Source organism: Ostrea edulis, chromosome 1 (genome assembly GCF_947568905.1).
Source record: "Ostrea edulis chromosome 1, xbOstEdul1.1, whole genome shotgun sequence".
Classification (NCBI taxonomy): domain Eukaryota; kingdom Metazoa; phylum Mollusca; class Bivalvia; order Ostreida; family Ostreidae; genus Ostrea; species Ostrea edulis.
The window spans coordinates 97480960-97498440 of NC_079164.1; the positions used below are offsets into that span (position 1 = coordinate 97480960).

Sequence of the window (17481 nt, forward strand, 5' to 3'; positions counted from 1 at the left end):
ACACTATATATAGGCCTACATGTATATTTTTGAATCATTAAAACTTTGAAAAAGAAGAAATACTTCTAGCTAAACATAAAACTTTATTCAACATCGTTTTTTGTTTTTTTTAAAATTATTTTTTTAAAGTATCTTTAAAAATCATGCATTGAATGAAAATTGTCCGTTTTCGGTTTTTGTATTTACAACACAGTACTAGATTTACTGCTTTTGAGTATGCAACATTTCAAGTTTAAGAATTTATATATATTTATTGTTGCACAGTCTGTAGCATACTAGTATGCTTATCAATTTTTTGATAAATCCAAATGTCATTGATCCCAAGATCTATGTCAACATTTTCTTAAAGCCCAATTTCTACATCTCTAATTTTCACAATTAATATACATGTACATTTCTTCATAACATTTTCTAATTATACAATTTTCGTTAGCTATCACCTTACTCCAAAACTTGATAATGGTATTTGACCTATTATACGTAAGAGGAACTCTCAGCCACGGTGTATACAACTACATTGCTTGTACTATTTTTCACTTCTTTTTTTTTCAGAAGTCAGTATGTACTTTTTCAACACTATAACCAAATTTCAGAGGCATCATTTTGAACTTGAACTAAACACTTCGTTGGTTTATAATATTACATCGTTTCATGAATGACAAGAGGCACTATAAGTGTAAGAAACTTAGAAAGTAATAATTATACCCCCCCCCCGCCCCCAATGAACACTCAAATGAAATTTTGTTTGTGAATTTTCTTTAAAATTAGCATGTTAAATTGTTTACAAATCTGACACGTGCTCTGTGCCTCTCTTTTACTTTTTTCCGAACTGGTGACCTCCGAGGTCAATGCACATCGGAGATTACTGACGAGCAGGATGACAATGATTCATGAATTTCCTGCTGATTAGACGGGTTTATTGCTTCACATTTACTATAATTAATACTAAGTTATATGTATTCAATCACAAATATGTTAAATATTTGTTCTTTTATTTTTAAATTTATTTGCCGTCAGTTACAGCTTGTATTGCTTTGATATTAAATATCTTCGCATATTGCTACTAGTTAGATTTTCTAAAATAAAACCCGGTCAAGTAGTTGAAGTCAATGTCATTGTCCTGACATCTTCAAAGTACGTGTACTTACCTCGCTATGAAATTATGAGTCAAAGTGAAAGGAAAAATGCTGATTAGTCTTGCCACGGGTCTGGGAGTTTGCGCGCGAATACCTGCAGGAAACCCAACGTTATCATGACGTCACAATATATTTGAAACTCCGTTACCAGAAAATTTACAAAAAAATTATAGGCTGACGTGAAATAAAAGGACGAACCAATGATCAAATATGAAGGATGAATGTTATAAACTTCGGCGTGAGAAAAGCAGCATGGCAAGATGATCACCAACGTTCAGTCCATAATTTGGCGAGGATCAAAGGATCTGCAGGTGAATTTTCTGAAAATGTAAATTTTGAAAATTCTCGTAGAGATGAAAAAAGGACCAGGACGAAAGAATTGTATGCAAAACTTAGAAAATTCGTCTTTACCAAAAAATACAGAGATGTGAACTGGAATCGAATCGTAATCAATGTTGGTGGGACTAAATTTTCCGTGTGTAATGGAACGATTAGGACTGTGTCTGGAACGAAACTCGCTAATCTTAATTTTAAAAGTGAAGAATATGATCACAAGAACAATGAATATTTCTTCGACAGAAATCCAGAATTATTTCCATGTATATTGGACTTTTACCGGAATGGAGAAATGCATATTCCTAGATTTATATGTGCAAAGAAATTGTCGACTGAATTGAAATTTTGGGGTTTAAATGGGTCATGTTTGTCACACTGCTGCAGAAAGTATTACTATGATTCTCTTGATGAGATATTTGATTATGAGGACTTGCAGGAGATGTTCGAAAGGGTTCCTGAGAAGCTTCACTCTACTGACAGCGAGAGTAATTTTGGTGAGGATGATATACGTTACAAAATATGGTCATTTTTGAATAACCCGTCGTCATCAACATCTGCGAAGGTAATCTTTTTTGAGATACATTTACTAGAATAATTTAACAAATTCAATGAACGCAAAGGATTTTTTCTTCATAATTAGAGTCATAACTAATGCGCACATTGTCTCGCACCCTGTTTTTAAAAAATTGAGCAAAATACGAGTGCGATATACAGGCTGTATAACACTTTTTTTTTTCCATTTGACCTTGTTAAAAACCATAGGTAGAGTGTACTTTAGTTCGAAATATCTGACGTTTTCCTGGCTTTTTTTTTTTAGCTCACCTGAGCTGAAAGCTCAAGTGAGCTTTTCTGATCACCCGTATCCCGGCGTCCGTCCGTCTGTAAACTTTTCACATTTTCAACTTCTTCTCAACAACCACTGGGCCAATTTCAACCAAAGTTGGCATCCTTAGGTAAAGGGAATTCTAAATTGTTAAAATAAAGGGCCAGGCCACCTTCCAAGGGGAGATAATCAAGAAAAGGTAAAAATAGGGTAGGGTCATTAAAAAATCTTCTCCTCAAGAACCACTGGGCCAGAAAAGATGAAATTTATAGATAAGCTTTATTAGGTAGTGTAGATTCTAAATTGTTCAAATCATGGCCCCCGGGGGTCGGATGGAGCCACAATAGGGGATCAAAGTTTTACATACAAATATATAGGAAAAATCTTTAAAAATCTTCTTCCCAAGAACTACTGAACCAGAAAAACTGAGATTTATATGAAAGCTTCCTGATATAGTACAGATTCTAAATTGTTAAAATCATAGCCCCCGGGGGTCGGATGGGGTCACAATAGGGGGTCAAAGTTTTTTTGTTTTTGTTTGTTTTTGTTTTTTGTTTTGATATAGAAACTAGTGCAGATTCAAGTTTGTTAAAATCATGGACCCCGGGGATTGCATGGGGCCTCAAGGGGGGCATCAAAGTTTTACATACAAATTTATAGGAAAAATCTTCTTCTCAAGAACCATTGAGCCAGAAAAGCTGAGATTTATATGAAAGCTTCCTGATATAGTGCAGATTCTAAATTGTTAAGATCATGGTCCCCGGGGGTCGGATGGGGCCACAATAGGGGGTCAAAGTTTTACATACAAATATATAGGGAAAATCTTTAAAAATCTTCTTCCCAGAACTACTGAGCCAGAAGAGCTGAGATTTATATGAAAGCTTTCTGATATAGTGCAGATTCAGGTAACTTGTTAAAATCATGGCCCCCTGGGGTAGGATGGGGCCACAATAGGGGATCAAAGTTTTACATACAAATATATAGGAAAAATCTTTAAAAATCTTCTTCTCATATGAATGCTTCCTGATATAGTGCAGATTCTAAATTGTAAAAATCATGGCCCCCGGGGGTTGGATGGGGCCACAATAGGGGACAAAGTTTTACATACAAATATATAGGAAAAATCTTTAAAAATCTTCTTCCCAAGAACCACTGAGCCAGAAAAGCTGAGATTTATATGAAAGCTTCCTGATATAGTGCAGATTCTAAATTGTAAAAATCATGGCCCCCGGGGGTTGGATGGGGCCAGAATAGGGGACAAAATCATGGCCCCCGGGGATCGGATGGGGCCACAATAGGGGGTCAAAGATTTTTTTTTTTTTTCGTTTTTTTTTTTGTTTTTTTTTTTTGGATACAGTGCAGATTCAAGTTTGTTCAAATCATGGACCCCGGGGATATGCATGGGGCCTCAAGGGGGGCATCAAAGTTTTACATACAACTTTATAGGAAAAATCTTTTAAAATCTTCTTCTCAAGAACCACTGAGCCAGAAAAGCTGAGATTTATATGAAAGCTTCCTGATATAGTGCAGATTCTAAATTGTTAAGATCATGGCCCCCGGGGGTCGGATGGGGCCACAATAGGGGGTCAAAGTTTTACATACAAATATATAGGGAAAATCTTTAAAAATCTTCTTCCCAGAACTACTGAGCCAGAAGAGCTGAGATTTATATGAAAGCTTTCTGATATAGTGCAGATTCAGGTAACTTGTTAAAATCATGGCCCCCTGGGGTAGGATGGGGCCACAATAGGGGATCAAAGTTTTACATACAAATATATAGGAAAAATCTTTAAAAATCTTCTTCTCATATGAATGCTTCCTGATATAGTGCAGATTCTAAATTGTAAAAATCATGGCCCCCGGGGGTTGGATGGGGCCACAATAGGGGACAAAGTTTTACATACAAATATATAGGAAAAATCTTTAAAAATCTTCTTCCCAAGAACCACTGAGCCAGAAAAGCTGAGATTTATATGAAAGCTTCCTGATATAGTGCAGATTCTAAATTGTAAAAATCATGGCCCCCGGGGGTTGGATGGGGCCAGAATAGGGGACAAAATCATGGCCCCCGGGGATCGGATGGGGCCACAATAGGGGGTCAAAGATTTTTTTTTTTTTTTCGTTTTTTTTTTTTTTTTTTTTTTTTGGATACAGTGCAGATTCAAGTTTGTTCAAATCATGGACCCCGGGGATATGCATGGGGCCTCAAGGGGGGCATCAAAGTTTTACATACAACTTTATAGGAAAAATCTTTTAAAATCTTCTTCTCAAGAACCACTGAGCCAGAAAAGCTGAGATTTATATGAAAGCTTCCTGATATAGTGCAGATTCTAAATTGTTAAGATCATGGCCCCCGGGGGTCGGATGGGGCCACAATAGGGGGTCAAAGTTTTACATACAAATATATAGGGAAAATCTTTAAAAATCTTCTTCCCAGAACCACTGAGCCAGAAAAGCTGAGATTTATATGAAAGCTTTCTGATATAGTGCAGATTCAGGTTTGTTAAAATCATGCCCCCCTGGGGTAGGATGGGGTCACAATAGGGGATCAAAATTTTACATACAGATATATAGGGAAAATCTTTAAAAATCTTATTCTCAAGAACCATTGGGCCAAAGAAGTTCACATTTACATGAAAGCTTTCTGACATAGTGTTGATTCAAGTTTGCAAAAACCATGGCCTCCAGGGGTAGGTTTGGGGCCATAATAGGGACTACGGTTTTACATGCAAGTAGATATGGAAAATCTTCTGATATGGACCACGGTGACTCAGATGAGCGATGTGGCTCATGGGCCTCTTGTTTTTAATGATTTTGTTATTTACCGTCCCTCTGTAAATATTCACAATATTTCGTAAAGTTCTAGGGATATCTGAATTTATGTACATTTGAAAAAAATGTCTAAACTGCATATTTAGTACATATTAATATCATAAAAATCCAGGAAAACATACTTTTCTTGACATTTCGGACTAAGTGTACTTGTCCATGATAAAAGCATCGTCGAAAACCCACGGTCGGTCGCTCTATTCGTTTACCTAAACGAATAGAGCGATCGGCCATGGGTTTTCGACGATGTGATAAAGGGGGACTACATGTACCTATCGTAATAGTGGCTGACGTCCTGCATAAATTTTTATAATGTTGTTCCTATAGATCTTCAAATTTTCATCCAAAGAATACGATTTAGATAATATAAATAAAATAAATCTACTTTCAGTCTTGGATCTTTTATCAAACAACCCTTAGGATTGTTGGCGAGTTGCATATTAGTAACCCGACATATATGCGATATTATTTGGATTATAAAAAGACTAGTATTGTAGAAGGTAAATATGAATAGAAGAGTATTTGAGAGCCTCATACATTTATACATCGCGTGCTAACCTCTCATTTTAAGTTGTTTTTTTGTTTTTTTTTGTAATTACGCAAACTTGTTTTTAAAAAAAAACCAAAAAACCAAACAAAAAAAACCAACCCCCTCTATCATTTTTAGACAGAGTCACCAGCCTCGTGTATTGCCGCCATGTAAGATACCGTACCAATGTATAGGTAGCGTGACATCTGTCATTACTGGAAGAAGTTGAATGTTTTATAGTTGTCACATTTTTGAACCACCCAAAAATGATCAACTTTGTCCGAATCGTCTCCAGTTCAGAAGCTCGGTACATATACTAAATGTGAAGTTAGACATTTTTTTTTTTTAAATGTACATAAATTCAGATATCCCTAGACTTTTAGGAAATATTGTGAATATTTACAGAGGTTTAAACAAAGATTCAATGTTTTCATATCATTAGCTTTTAATAAATGAAAATCTAAAAAAAAAAAAAAAAAAAGGAATAATGGATAATGCAGCTGAAAATGAAATGAAAACTAACAGGATGATAATTGTCTTAGACCCATCAATTTAAAAAGTAAACAAATGAAAAAAAAAAAGCCATGTATACCCATAAAGTAAAACAAATCACAATTATTCAATGTTTGTGTTTGTACATGTTTGAAATGTAATTTTTAGTCTATTTTTAAACAGGTATTAATTAAGAGATGTTTTTATGAAATCAAATGGATAATTACACATCGATCAGAAAAATTACCACAATAGCGGGTATTGGTAAGCCAATTATTAAATGAAAATGATTCTGGGATTAACGGGGGGTGGGGTGACAGATGCTGTTTATTATTTACAATACATGTACAACATACAATTCCATTTTTGGGGGTCACTTAAGAAATTTCTTTCCGTTTATTTAACAAAATTCTTTATCCACAATTTAAAGTATGCAGTTGCAGACAACCATAGTATTGCTCCCCTCCACAGGCTGCCGACGTCTTACATAGTCCATAGTACAAACGTCGAGAGCCTTTGTCCCCTTCATCATTTGGTTTAGGCCATGAAGGAAGACTTGGCACTGGGCGATTGACTCTCCTGTCACTTCAGAAAATATTTCACCACCACCTCCTATCTAAACATCCTTCTGCTTTTAGCTGCTGAAATTATGATAAATTAGATGTGCTTAGATGTGAAACCGTAGAACTGCCTGTGTTATATATTATGGAAATCAAATAAAAGATTCATACCTTTAAAAAAAATCATGATAAATTGCACTCATTACAGGAAGAAAAAACAATTATTTGATATTTTAAACCCAACGACGACCTACACTTTTATAACCAACATAATAATTTTCTGATTTCGCAAAACATTTGATATTTCAGAGCTTTTAGATAAACAAAGCTGTAGTTTGTCAACCCGTACACCCTTACATTAGTAACTAGTAATCTAGTACTCCAACCGGAAAGATTTAACTTCGACTTGGATATTATAAATATATTTATTATACTTTCATTTAAAATCTCGAATCTGATTGGTCGAGAAGCATTTGAAAAAACATATTGAGAATAGAAAGCACACACTCCAGGGTGATAGTATCTAGCAACAGGTAACAGTTCTTGACAACGGGTGATATTATAAAAAAAATAACCACATGCGTCAAATATGCACATACGGTTCGCCGTAGATTGTTAGAGTACTGACTAAAACCCGGTCTTCGATCTCGGTCCCGTGACTAAAACCCGGTCTTCGATCTCGGTCCCGTGACTAAAACCCGGTCTTCGGTCCCAGTCCCAGATACTTTTATTCGATAAAAACAGAATATATCAGGATATTTACAGTTTTTACTGTAATATTATGTGGTAACTATATTTATTGTGAATAGTTATATACGTATATGTACAAACATACATGTATCAATTATGCTGCACAAAAACTATTTGTTTCCTATTTTCAAAATATCTTATATTTCAAAGTGCATAAATTTGACATAAACTGACAAATTTACAAACAATGAAATCTACATTTATAAATATGCAAGACATACATGTAAATTCATTTAAGAAATAAATTTCAGTTTTGAAAATACAAATAGGCCTACTGTTAGCGTTTCAAGAAAAGTATGGCTGCCTGAAGCATTTTATACCCTCGTGTATTTTTACTAACCATTCAAAAGTTATGGCTAAGGTTAAAGATTTTCAAAAGTAGGTAAAATATGAAAGGTGAAGAATTGCATGTAAAGAAGGGTCTTGTCACAAGGAGTATACATGTGAAATATGAAAACCCTATCAACATGCATTCAAAAGTTATGCCGAAGGTTCAAGTTTTTACTGACAAACAGACGGATGAACCAAAAACTATATAAATGCGCCCCGAATATTCGATTACGGGGATATAACATTTCCTTTTCAAAAGCATCATTCTTGTATTCAGAATCTTTCTGGAAAGGGGCGGGGGAGGTTTTTTTTGACAAGAGTACACATTAATTTTGTTTCGCTATCAACAATTATTCAGCATGTTTCAAAAATTATAATAAAATTTAAGGACAATATTTGTTTTGTTTTTTTCATTTAACTAATGAACATAATTTTTAAAGTACTTCATACATCGTACATTCTGGACTCATATTTTGCACGTGCACTCTACTTTGTATTCTAATATTTACATCGAGGCTTTTCTTCCCCGATTAAAACAACTAATATAACATCATAATTTAACAAATTAATGCGATTCTCACGATACACTCGTAAATGAGAGAGAGAGAGAGAGAGAGAGAGAGAGAGAGAGAGAGAGAGAGAGAGAGAGAGAGCAGTAACCCGCGTATACATATACATGTACAGAGACCCGGTTCGGAATACACCAACATTGAATTTGAAAATTTTATCAATTTTTGACCTAAATGAAAAAAAGAGAAAAGAATTGATTTTGTAAAAACTACATCCAACAGTAAATTATAAACAAATACACCAGGATAAGTACATATGTATTACTTCTCTTCTACATCCTCATCTTTTTATGAAAATGTAATGTAACGTGTTTAATTGGGAGAGAGAAAAAATCACGTAGTTGAGTTCAAATTTGACATAAGAAGGAAAATTGAATAAAACACAAACATACAATAAATCAGAAACATACATGTGCATACAACGGAATGCCATTGAATATAACACTCTTATCTTTTTTTAATAAAAAAAAAAAGTAGATTCGAGCGGCTATAAATTTAGGAAAAATAAAAAATATCGAGACCATGACCGGCTTTTAGCACTGTTTTTACTTCTCGGTTCCACCGGTCCCGGAGTTTTCACATATTATTTTACGAAAGACGACAATAATATTATCAATCAACTATCAGAATGCAGGCATGATATGTCATATCTAAATTAATGAGAAATTGGGGCTAAAATATTCTGATGTATTATGTTTTTATCGAATAAAAAAATCTGGGACCGGGACCGAAGACCGGGTTTTAGTCACGGGACCGAGACCGAAGACCGGGACCGAGACCGGGTTTTAGTCAGTACCGATTGTTAGACAACGTCGTTTGAGCGTTTGTAATAAACGCGAATACCCGCATCGAAATACGAAATATCACATGGCAGTGATTGATCAAATGTCAACAGACGTAAGTTCTTCTGCTTAGTTGTTTAATATGTGACCGTTAGACCGAGCGAAGCATGTACGTAATGGTCATTGGAGTGTCCCAAGTGGTAATCATAATTCCGTTAAGTACAATGAAATTTTCCTTGCGTTGATAACCCAGTAAGATCTCAATATTAAAGGGGTTTATATGGGGAGAACAGTTTTACAGGATCCGCCTATCCATTGAGCGCGGGAAATAAAACGCAAGGCGACGTAAATTGTGCATTGTGACGTCACATTTAGCCTCGACTTTTTTCTCTTTTTCAAAGCAAACAATTATTTTTACAACAATAATACATTCCGTATGCAATGAAAAAGGCCGTTATAAAACTAAACAAAATTAACCAATAAATTCAAAATGGTAAAAAAGTAACCGTAATTTTATCGTATATTCTTATTCAAAGAACCTCATGAACTCGTTCATCTATGTAGTCGTATTACGGTTTTCTATGTAATTATTTGCTAAAACCTGTTATAATGATAATTATACTATTTACTTTGAACAAACTGAGTGTTTAAATTACGAATTGCACGTCAGAGTCTTCTATTATTGGCATTCAAAATAAATTACGAATAACTGTTGAAGCAGGTAATGAAAAAATAAATGGCGGCGCCCATATGGATCACGAAAATTTCAGTGAACGTATATAGAGATTATCTCTTTTTCTTTGGCTGAATTTGACTTTTTTCTTTTACATACGTGTTACCTTTAGAGCCTTGCTTCGCGGACGGGCCTTCGGCCCGTCCAAGCTTCGCTCGGTATTAAAGGAGTTTATATGGGGACAACAGTTTTACATGATCCGCCTATTCGTTGAACGCGGGAAATAAAACGCAAGGCGACGTAAACTGTGCATTGTGACGTCACATTTAGCCTCGACTTTTTTCTCTTTTTCAAAGCAAACAATTATAAACAACAATAATACATTCTGTATGCAATGAAAAAGGCCGTTAAAACTAAACAAAATTAACCAATAAATTCAAAATGGTAAAAAAGTAACCGTAATTTTATCGTATATTCTTATTCAAAGAAACTCATGAACTCGTTCATCTATTTAGTCGTATTACGATTTTATATGTATTTATTTGCTAAAACCTGTTACAATTATAATTATACTATTCACTTTGAACAAACTGAGTGTTTAAATTACGAATTGCACGTTAGAGTCTTCTATTATTGGCATTCAAAATAAAACACGAATGACTGTTGAAGCAGGTAATGAAAAAATAAATGGCGGCGCCCATATGGATCACGAAAATTTCAGTGAACGTATATAGAGATTATCTCTTTTTCTTTTGCGGATTTTGACTTTTTTCTTTTACATACGTGTTACCTTTAGAGCCTTGCTTCGCGGACGGGCCTTCGGCCCGTCCGAGCTTCGCTCGGTATAATATGTTGTACGGTGTGACCGTTGAGACGAGCGAAGCCCATTAACATCTTGCAACACGACTTTTATCCGCCTCTTCATTTAACGCGGGAAATATAACGGGCTTGGTGTAAACAGTTACAAATTGTGACGTCATATTAGCTGCAATGTGTTTTCTTCTCTTAAACCAAGCAAAAACAAAACGTTTAAAGCTATGAGAAAGCTTGTCTGGAATTTAAAAACGCTAATTGTACTTTCTAAACAATCTAATTATTTTAATTACGGGATTGTCAATGAAGTATACCGCAGTGACGGCGACATTTTTCCGGAGGCATTATGGGTAGTCCCCATCATTTTTCAGTTGATGAAGAGCAAACCACGTGACTCAATTGCGTAATAATTGGAGCGAGCTTGTCGCGTCGCTTCGCGACGCGAGCTTCGCTCGCTATAACATTCAGTATAATAAAACAAATATTAGTGTAGTTGAGGGTAACACTGAAAATGTTCACCCCTGGAAAAACCATTGTCAACCTCGACTACGCCACATTTATAGAGGGCGAAGCACTCTCACGGCCCGAAGGGCCGTGAGAGCGGAGCTCTCCCTATAGGTAACACGTATATACATGTTTAAAAGGAAAATATAGGAAAATAATGAAAAATTACACCATACCCATGGAACTTGAAAAGTTTGGTACCAATGGCTTCGATTCGAATATTAGCGCGTGGACATGTATTCCTTCATTTTGAATCTCGTCTACCCTAGTTCACGTCGTTCTGAGATGTTATATAAAATCCGTAAAAGCATGTACATCTTATTTTCCTAATCATATGTAATCACTCCACGATTAACGCCATGTTTTTTGTTGTGGTTCAAACGCTATGTTTGTAAATTTGCTAAATAACGACGCTGAATATGACGTCACAATGTACTGTTTACATCGATTGCGTTATATTTCCCGCGTTCAATATATAGGCGGATCAAATGTCCAAAATTAGGATGCTTTGATACAGCTCCGTCCGCGTGATAACTTCGGGTTGTTTTTGTCCTGATTTGGATATAGATAATAATGCCAAAACTTTTTTGCTTCGCCCTCAAACACGGTAACGCCGTAAAATATATTAAGATAATGAATGTAATCCAAATTATCAACAACCAAACCAAAACAAAAAAAACAACAACATAAAAAAACAAAAAAACAACAACAAAAAAATCAAAAAAACCAAAAAAAACCCAAAGAAAACAAAACCTACATACAGTGAAATTTATATTTTGTGTACACAGTTTTGTTTGTGACGCGGGTGATATATCATTTAATAACTTTTAAAGTGATGACTTAACAACGATGCTGATTGGTTGAAAAATTCGTTTGATTTCTGTGTCAAATTACGTTCGGAGTTCATCTGCACTAAGCACGTGGGACTACTTTTCTCTGGAATGCGTCTACCCCGTTCTAATTTTAGCGCTATTTATAGAACGAGATTTTCCACACAAGCATTATATATAACGAAATGCATTCGTTTGATTAAATACAAATTAATTTAAAGAAACAACATACATAGGTGATGACGTGGCAGAATGGTCAACTTGATGACGTAGACCACTTACTGGTAGAAGTAGACAGATTACACGAGTTTTATGAGATCGATAACATGACAGAGCAAGTGGCGACTTCTGATCTGGAAAATATTAATGAAATTGAAATGTGTTATATGGGGCTCAGTCAACGAGTGCGTTTTAGATGAAGAGGTGTTGAACTTTTTACTCGATATTGAAATGGAGTCGGGTTGCACTCCACCGACTTTTTTTGGTGTTTTCGGGAATTACCTGGTGTTTACGGTGTTTCCGGTAATTCCATGGACCGGCTTTTAACCATTGTACCTTTAATTTGGCGTACAATCCATTTAAATCTGCACAGAAACTGTACCTGACCCGAACGCTCAGGCATGCCGTTTTGTTGTTGTTTTCATTCTTACATATATGTATTCCTACGTGCCATTTCAAAAACGTTAATTCAAGCTTTTTGATGGGAGAAACTAATTATTTTTCTATCTTAAAAACATAATTAAATGCTAAGAAATAAAACTTATAATTCTTTGTTAGATGCTTGTATCAAACGAAACATTGGACGAAAAACTTTTTCATCAATGCGCTACGCGCACGCGCATTGATGATGTTTTCTGTCCAATGTTTCGTTTGATACATGCATGAAACAAAGAATTATAAGTTTAATTTCTTAATTTCTACAAAAAACGTTGCGTTGATGCATTGTGACGTCATTGTGACGGCATCAGTTTCAGAGGGTACTGATACAGAATCAGAAAAGCACAGAGTGGTGATCCGGAAAACCGGATCACACTTGTATCAAAAAAACAAAACAATGATGGGTATATAATAAACCGTTTTATGTAAAATACTTGAATTTGATTGGTCGAGAAGCATTTGAAAAAACATATTGTTACCCTCTGATAACAGAAAGCACGCGCTCTGGAGAGGGTGATAGTATCTAGCAACGGGTAACAGTACTTGACAACGGGTGATATTATAAAAAAAAAAAAAAAAATAAACTCACACTCGTGGTCTATTGACAGGTCAACAGTTTACGTCCTATTTTGCAAATCACATGATTCTCGGTCTTTGATTTGTTTCCTTTATGGCGAGGTTCATTGATTTGACTGATTCAGCATACAGAATTTATTAGATGAAACGCAGAACACAAACATGAAAAAGATAATCATTAATTAGGATTTCGGTTATGTTTCCTTTCAAACTAGTGTATACGGTGATAGATGTACGCAATTACACTGTCCCGCTAAAAGTCAACTAGCCATGTGCATCTTGTAAAACAACCTAAAAATGAAGATGTATAACAAAACAGTAAAAGACTGGGTCCTCGGACAATAACTGTTCTGTTTGATCCTCGACCGGATCTGTTGCCTTCAGTCTACGGTTTTGGACAACAGATCCGGTCTTGGGTCCAACAGCTGTTGTCCTAGAACACAATCAATATCTGTAATGTTACCCTTATTTACATGCACTACTAGTATTTGTTTTATTATACTGAATGTTGAACATTTATTAGATATGTACACTGAGGCAGTTAAACGAGTATCAACCAGACAAAACACACCATTATATAAATATTGTATGTAGTTGAGGCACACCATATACTTTTATCATTGCTGATTGAAAGTGGGGAGATTTGTAAGGGAGAAAAAGAAAAGAAAATAAGAAAATCTGTGTTGCGAGTGGGATTTGAACCGGATGTGGATTGTGCTTTGTTTGGTGGGCGACAGTCTTATCCATTATGCCATTCGTACTTGCTATTGAGCAGAGTATTCTGTATGCATGGTTAATGATTGTAAGATATTAAGTGAATTTTAAAAGTGTTATCTCATTAGTAATTATGTATTTATTTATTTGTAGGAACATTGTCATATTAACTTACGATATGCATGGTGAATAAACAGTGAAAAATAACTTGTGTGTTACACTTCCAAATAAAAAAGATTAAACATCAAGCTAAATTTGTTATACGGGACGTATTATGTTTTGGCACTGTCCATGCGTCCGTCTGTACGAGGTCATGTTTTCCGAACTTTTCCAGTAAAGGATGCATGTACAGCGTTGAAATTTTGTCAAAATTTCTCCCTTAAGAAGCGTAAAAATGAGATTGCATTTCAGTTGGATTGGTACTTCGTGACTTACTTTAGGGCTAAAAGTAGGTCAAACAGTTTTCCAGATTTTTTGTCGCTATTGGTTACAGGTATTGTCCTGAATTGTAGTCACATTGAACCTTCCTCTCAGATTCAGTTTGCATTTCAGCTGGATTGGTGCACCATCACCTACTTTAAGACTGAAAGTAGGTCAAATAGTTTCCTCTGAATCTTAACTTTTTCGCATTATGGATACAGATATTGCACTGAAATTTTGTCATCACTATAATATAGTTGGGGAGTATAGGAATGTAAACCTTTTTATTTACGATTCAACACGATAAAAGGTTTAAGAACCTGTAAAAGTTTATTGTGATAAATGAGAGATGGGGATCTTCAGCATCACGTTTATATAGTTGTTACTTGGTTTTTATTTGTCTACACATAATTTTAAAGAAAAGACTTTTACGTCAGTTGCCCTTACGGCCTTAGGTAATTCAACGATGTAGATAGAATATCGGAGTTACAAAGGATTTCGCTTTCGTTTCAGATTTGGTCTATTGTGTACATGACGCTGGTTATTTTGTCCATCATCTGTATGTTCACCAGTACCCTGTCTGAATGCAGAGTACAACCAAGAAACACATTTTTCCAAAGATACGTACCCAAACATGTGGCAGAGAACAGCCATTTTGTCGTCATTCCACCACGTTTTACGAACTTCTCGGAGCCGTGTGTGGACCATTGCGATACCTTACCTACGTACAACAGCAGGGTGTTGTCCTATTTGATCACTCAACCTCATCCTGCTTTGATAGGGTTTGACATATTTTGTTTGATGTTTTTTACAGTTGAAATCATTATTCGATTTGTTTTCTGCAGACAGCGGTGGCGCATGCTCAAATTGTTTAACACGCTGTGCGACATCCTGTACCTCATTCCCGCCTGGGTCATGTTTGGGATAGACCTTTACGATAGGACATACTGGCATCGTGTGGATAGAATCCGAGCGTTCCTGCTGCTTCAGACTATGATGTCTCTCCGAGTTCTTCGATTATTTCGTTTTACAAGGCACTATCATGGCCTGAAAACGTTGTGGCTTGCAGTGAGAGCGAGCAAACGGGAATTACTCTTACTTTTCGTTTTCATGATAATGGCGACCGCATTTTTTGCAACAGTTATCTTTTGTACCGAATTTTTTGAGGCATCGAGTTATTACAATAATATTTATATAGGAATGTGGTGGTCTTTGATCACCATGACAACGGTAGGATATGGGGATTATTACCCTAACTCTCCTGTGGGATACTTACTTGCATGTTTGTGTGCTTTGACTGGAATCATTTTAATGGGAATGCCTGTTCCACTGATAGCAAGAAATTTTCATTCTTTTTATGGTTTGCAATTCTATCATACACGTGAATATCAGATTCACCATGTGAAATATGACAAGGATAAAGACACTGCAAAGCTCGGTATGAACAGAACACCGGGAGGCACTATAATGGGAGCGAGAATCCTGCAGAAGAATGGGGGAGGGAGGACAGCACCAATCCAAAGTCAAAATGGTGCTGAATTAATCATGCCTATCGTGAATGCTGGAGAGGTAAAAATGGTCAAATCAGTAAAACCGTACAACGAATTCTTGCTCAACAAAGTCTATCCCACAAAGGAGGACTTGGAAAAACAGAGAAAAAGGCGAATGAGTCTGTAGAGGTCGAAATAGCCTCATCAAAATGGGTGAATGCAGGTATGCTGCTGCATCAAATGAATGTTTAACAAGTCAAAAAATATGAAAGTTGTTTCATAATTTATATTTCTACTATCTTCAAACATATTAGAGCGCTTAAGAATGAAAATATACAGATTTAAAGACAAAACAATTATTGTATATTTAAAGCATTTATAGTTGATATATTGTAGCTGTAGAAATGAAATATATCGAATCTTTCATTAAACGTGAGACCTAATATGTATTCGTATCCATTTGTTGCCAACAGAATGAAAGAAACAGATCTATAAAAGTTCATCATTTGCAGACAGTGACAGATGGCGTTTTAGAAAGCATAAATGGGGGAAGATTAACTGCCACATTTTTCTTGTTCAGACCAATGCTACCATTAGCCCAGGTGCTAAGCTGAACCTTACGGCAGAATTGGCTATTACTGTATTATAATGATAATTCTTAATGAAGCACGATTTTTGTAAGTTATAAAAATTATTTTTTTTAAAAATCTCCTGCAAAAGAATACTAGTAATTTACCCAACAAGCACATTCCCTTGGGACCCCGGGTTAGAATAGGTCCTCAGTATATATCCCTTGCTTGTCGTAAGAGGCGACTAAATGGGGCGGTCCTTCGGATGAGACCACAAAAACCGAGGCCCCGTGTCACAGCAGGTGTGGCACGATAAAGATTCCTCCATGCTCAAAGGCCGTAAGCGCCGAGCATAAACCTAAATTTTGTAGTCCTTCACCGGCAATGGTTGAGTGAAAAATTCTCAAGAGGGACGTTAAACAATATACAATCAATCCAACACGCACCTTTTTTCTGTTTCCCAGAACATTTCGGTATGGATCCTACCATTTCATGAAAAAATGGCTTTCAATAATGGGTCAGATATTGCAAGCTAGAATTCTCTTAATTTAGGAACATTTCATTACTTAACAATGATACGAATACTCATTTCCGCCCCAGGCCAAGGTTGCGACCTGCGGAACAGAACATTCTATCGGTCGTTACCATCAGCAGTGTCAGTTCACGGCATTGTTGCTTGTATGTTTATCATGCTAGCGATGTGCAGACAAATTACAAATAAAGCACGTCATCAAACTTAATATGTACACCATTGTGTGTTTTTCAGCAATACATGTCAAAAATGACTACGTAAGTATCAAATTTACATGTGATTTAAAGTGTACATGTAATGTTATATTCAATTTCCTAAATTAGTCAACAATAACAGTTTTTAACGTACTCGATAGGATTGTCTTTGTTATCTCGGCGTATTGGGTATATTTAGTTTTGTTGGGTTATTTGGTTTTTACTTCGAGTATTTTTCATCAAGCGAACGCTCTAAGCCATAGCGACCGGTGTACCGTTAGTGATGTTGGACACCCTATAATGCATTTCATATTCTTCAAATTTTCCATAGCAACATGATGTATTGTGGACGACATTGAAATTTAAGTATACA

At 35.7% G+C, this 17481-nt stretch overlaps 1 protein-coding gene across 2 annotated transcripts; it reads left to right on the top strand.

Annotated features, from left to right (window-relative positions):
• The first annotated feature begins 1130 nt into the window (after positions 1-1130).
• Positions 1131-16524, top strand: LOC125671918 (potassium voltage-gated channel protein Shaw-like). Of its 2 annotated transcripts, XM_056139569.1 has the most exons (3): positions 1131-2034; positions 14837-16036; positions 16287-16524. In XM_056139569.1, the coding sequence occupies exons 1-2, from the start codon at positions 1354-1356 to the stop codon at positions 15998-16000; spliced, it is 1845 nt and encodes a 614-aa protein (XP_055995544.1). In that variant the 5' UTR covers positions 1131-1353; the 3' UTR covers positions 16001-16036; positions 16287-16524. The 2 variants fall into 2 exon arrangements, with proteins under 2 accessions (XP_055995544.1, XP_055995540.1); XM_056139565.1 differs by lacking the exon at positions 16287-16524 and having other exon boundaries at positions 1132-2034; positions 14837-16256.
• The last annotated feature ends 957 nt before the right edge of the window (positions 16525-17481 follow it).